The sequence below is a fragment of the Sphaeroforma arctica genome (genome assembly GCF_001186125.1).
Source record: "Sphaeroforma arctica JP610 unplaced genomic scaffold supercont1.10, whole genome shotgun sequence".
Classification (NCBI taxonomy): Eukaryota; class Ichthyosporea; order Ichthyophonida; genus Sphaeroforma; species Sphaeroforma arctica.
In genome coordinates this window covers 73,764-76,914 of record NW_014040548.1, presented here as the reverse complement: position 1 = coordinate 76,914, position 3,151 = coordinate 73,764, and the positions used below count along the sequence as shown (strand labels likewise).

Genomic DNA, 3,151 nt, shown 5'->3' with positions numbered 1-3,151 from the left:
ATCACACGCAGCTCGTTTATATGAACACACAGTTGAAATTGATCAGTATGCTGCACACAATTTATTTCACAAATACACATGTACCAGGTGAATTGGACAAGTTACCGGACAAGTGGAGTCGCATTCATGAGAGTACGTCAGATGTTAGCTTCTCGACTGTGTCGAATACATCTTGTTGGAAGTTGTTGTATCCAGATTTCTATGACCAAGTTCAAAATCATTTTGAACCCAATGTACGATGTCGATGCCTTTTCATCTAGCCACAAAGCCCAACTTCGACAGTACTGGTGGTACGACAGGGATAGGGGACGTTCAAGTTTTGACTGAAGTTAATACAGCGCATGGAGGAACCACCCGTGGCGCATGATACATGAGGTACTACGCAGGGTGTTGGCGGATGAAGCATCTGCAACAATATGCCTGCCGTTGAATACACGAGCGTCATGGTTTCCATTGCTCCTGTAAATGACGCAGACGGAGCCGCTAAGTATCTCTCGCAAGGCTTTTACTTGGTTGAAACATGGCTCGCAGGCCTGTGGCAAGTATCTTTGGGAGCATACCATTGTTGTACACATTGTACCTCCCTCTGGATTCAAGGACAACCTATCGATTTGCTGTAATCTGGGTCTAGAGATACCTGTGTGTGAAAAGGCTACTGCCCGTTTTCAAGAGAGCTGGCCACAGAAGGATATGACCAGGCATACTCGACAAGGTCCTGAAATACGTGCCGGGGCTGTTGCGATCAACCACTCAGAGCATGAGGAAGTCATCGTCGGCACAGCTGATATGGCAGTGTCATGAACAGGGCCATCCGGCGCCAGTATCCACTGTATAAACATATGCGAGATGATGGTCACAAGGGAGACCAAATACTTCTAATCGCGGAAGGGTACGGAAATTTTGTCGTATGTCCTTAGAGAATGCACTATGAAGAAAGGGTTAAATCCTTCAATGAATATTACCGCACGATACACATGGGATCATATACAAATAGATATCATTATTATGGCGAGTGTATCAACGAAAGGAAGCAAATTTATTCTATATATATTGGATGTGGTGTCGGAGTATTCCATTTTTCGCGCAGTACCTACAAAGGACGCAAAACCATGGAGACAGAATTAGTATCGGTGTTTGGCGAGCATGAGTTTTCTCCTAGGAGTCAAAGCGATGAAGGCAACGAGTTTGTGAATAGTATCGTGAAAGCTATTACGCGGGTGCTCGGAATTATTGATAAGACATATCAGCCATACCAACCCTATTACACGGGTGCTCCGAATTATTGATAAGACATCTCAGTCATACCAACCTCAGACCCCGGTCGCTGCCGAGCGACGTCATAAGAAATTTGCAAATGTGTGCTGGAAAGAATATCCTGCCAAGTTTCGTTAGAAAAACTATCAAGTATACTGATGCCGTGGTGGATGCCACCGATTAAATGCGATAGTTCGATATGATTGAATTTAAGACTGGGGACGTGGTCGTGATACTTGCACAAGCAATGGGCTTTCTGCTAAAGCTTTGAAGCCACTGCTTGGATCATATGTCATTTATAGTCGGGATAAACATATTTTTATATACGAGCAAACAATGGACGAGCATTATGTGTAGGCTTTCCGGAGTTGTGGTATGAGCGTTTACCGTTCACTGCACTTTATCAAAATCCCTGAATATCACGGCGTCACGAGTCTGCTCCGTTCAGTGTTTACTTTGATCGCCGCCATGTACCATTCGCAAATTGGAACAAATGGCTTATGCATGGCTCAAGTGTTCGGATCAACAGCAAGTGACCGGAGCTCAAAGACCGTTCGGTTAATGTAAACATTATTAGGCTGGCCCACCAAACTACGGAACCACTGCTAGATGAATCGCTTTGGCGAGAAGGGGAATCGACATTTCGACACATCATATCGCATCGCCACAAGGAGACGACTCAACAATTCGAGTACCTGGGGCGCTGGCTAGAAGGATCTCTTACTTGGGCGACAGCTGATGCATTCGATGATCCGACCGTGGTGCCAGCTTGTCGTAAGCGTATTCAGAAACGTGAGAGTCGACGACAGCGACTGCTGGCACAGTGTTGAAGCAGCTTTGGTCGATGGTATGTCTGGCCGGGGTTGCGCACTTTCTGCATGCTCGTACTGCAGACACAAACAGATGGAGGATGTGGTATCATATCGGTTTTTTAATGAAATATTCATACATAGACGCAGCCTTATCAGATAGATACCCAGCAGGCGCATAGCTTTCAAACTATTCGACACACCTACATTCGACGTGCATCAAGCTTCGTATATAGGAGATCGCTATGTCGTGTTGTATTACTTTTATTGATATGATGCTACGCTGTATTGTAAAGGAAATCAAAATAAGATTGACAGTAGGACGCTACGCGTTGATTGACAAGAGTGTTAGTCGTGGGTGACAAGTATATCTATATGCTTGACGTGCAGGCGGGCAACCTGTACACTCTAGGTTAGTGGTGAGCAGCCACTGAGGACACGGCACATTGAACTCTGTGTGAGTGAGCGTTCATGAGTCGGTAAACAACCATTGCTTCGAGCGTGTTGCATGGTATCCAGTCGATAGAGTCACCCTGAAAGGTGTTGAATTGGTATAGCATCGTTCCTTATATGCGGAACATGAAAATATGTAATGGCGGGATCACGGAAAGCGTGTCCAGTTCGAGTATTGTCATGAGCTCTCAATGCCACACTCCCATACAATCTCACACTTCAAGAGTTGAAACAAGATACATCAATACACCAATTATCAAAAGACTTCAGGTCAGATACAGCTTGTATTTCGATATCTGTAGTCGTCGAAAAATTGCTCACTCATCCGAATAATGTACAGAACGCCCGCCAAAACGAACCATTTGACAGCTGTCTAGAGTTCAAACCTACCACGCGACAAGTTTAATGTATTCTTAGTAGCTAATCAAACTCAATTAGTATATAAAAATAGCCCGCCAAACTATCCGTTTGTTAGATAGCGCTATTTTAAGTTGTTGTATACGAAACATTTGAGATGGTGTGCTAGTATACGTTACTAAGGTTAGTAGGTTAGAAAGGCGACTCCTGTACTATAATCATGCCCAAGGTCCCTAAGAACGACCCTGCAGCTGCCAAACAAGTTGTAGGCACCATAT

The 3,151-nt window shown here is 44.6% G+C and overlaps 1 protein-coding gene across 1 annotated transcript; it reads left to right on the top strand.

Moving 5' to 3' along the window:
- Positions 1-465: 465 nt before the first annotated feature.
- Positions 466-801, top strand: SARC_00352 (hypothetical protein; the record flags this gene model as incomplete). Its single annotated transcript, XM_014305955.1, has 1 exon — positions 466-801. One exon carries the CDS (start codon positions 466-468, stop codon positions 799-801), a length of 336 nt encoding a protein of 111 aa, XP_014161430.1.
- Between the last annotated feature and the right edge of the window lie 2,350 nt (positions 802-3,151).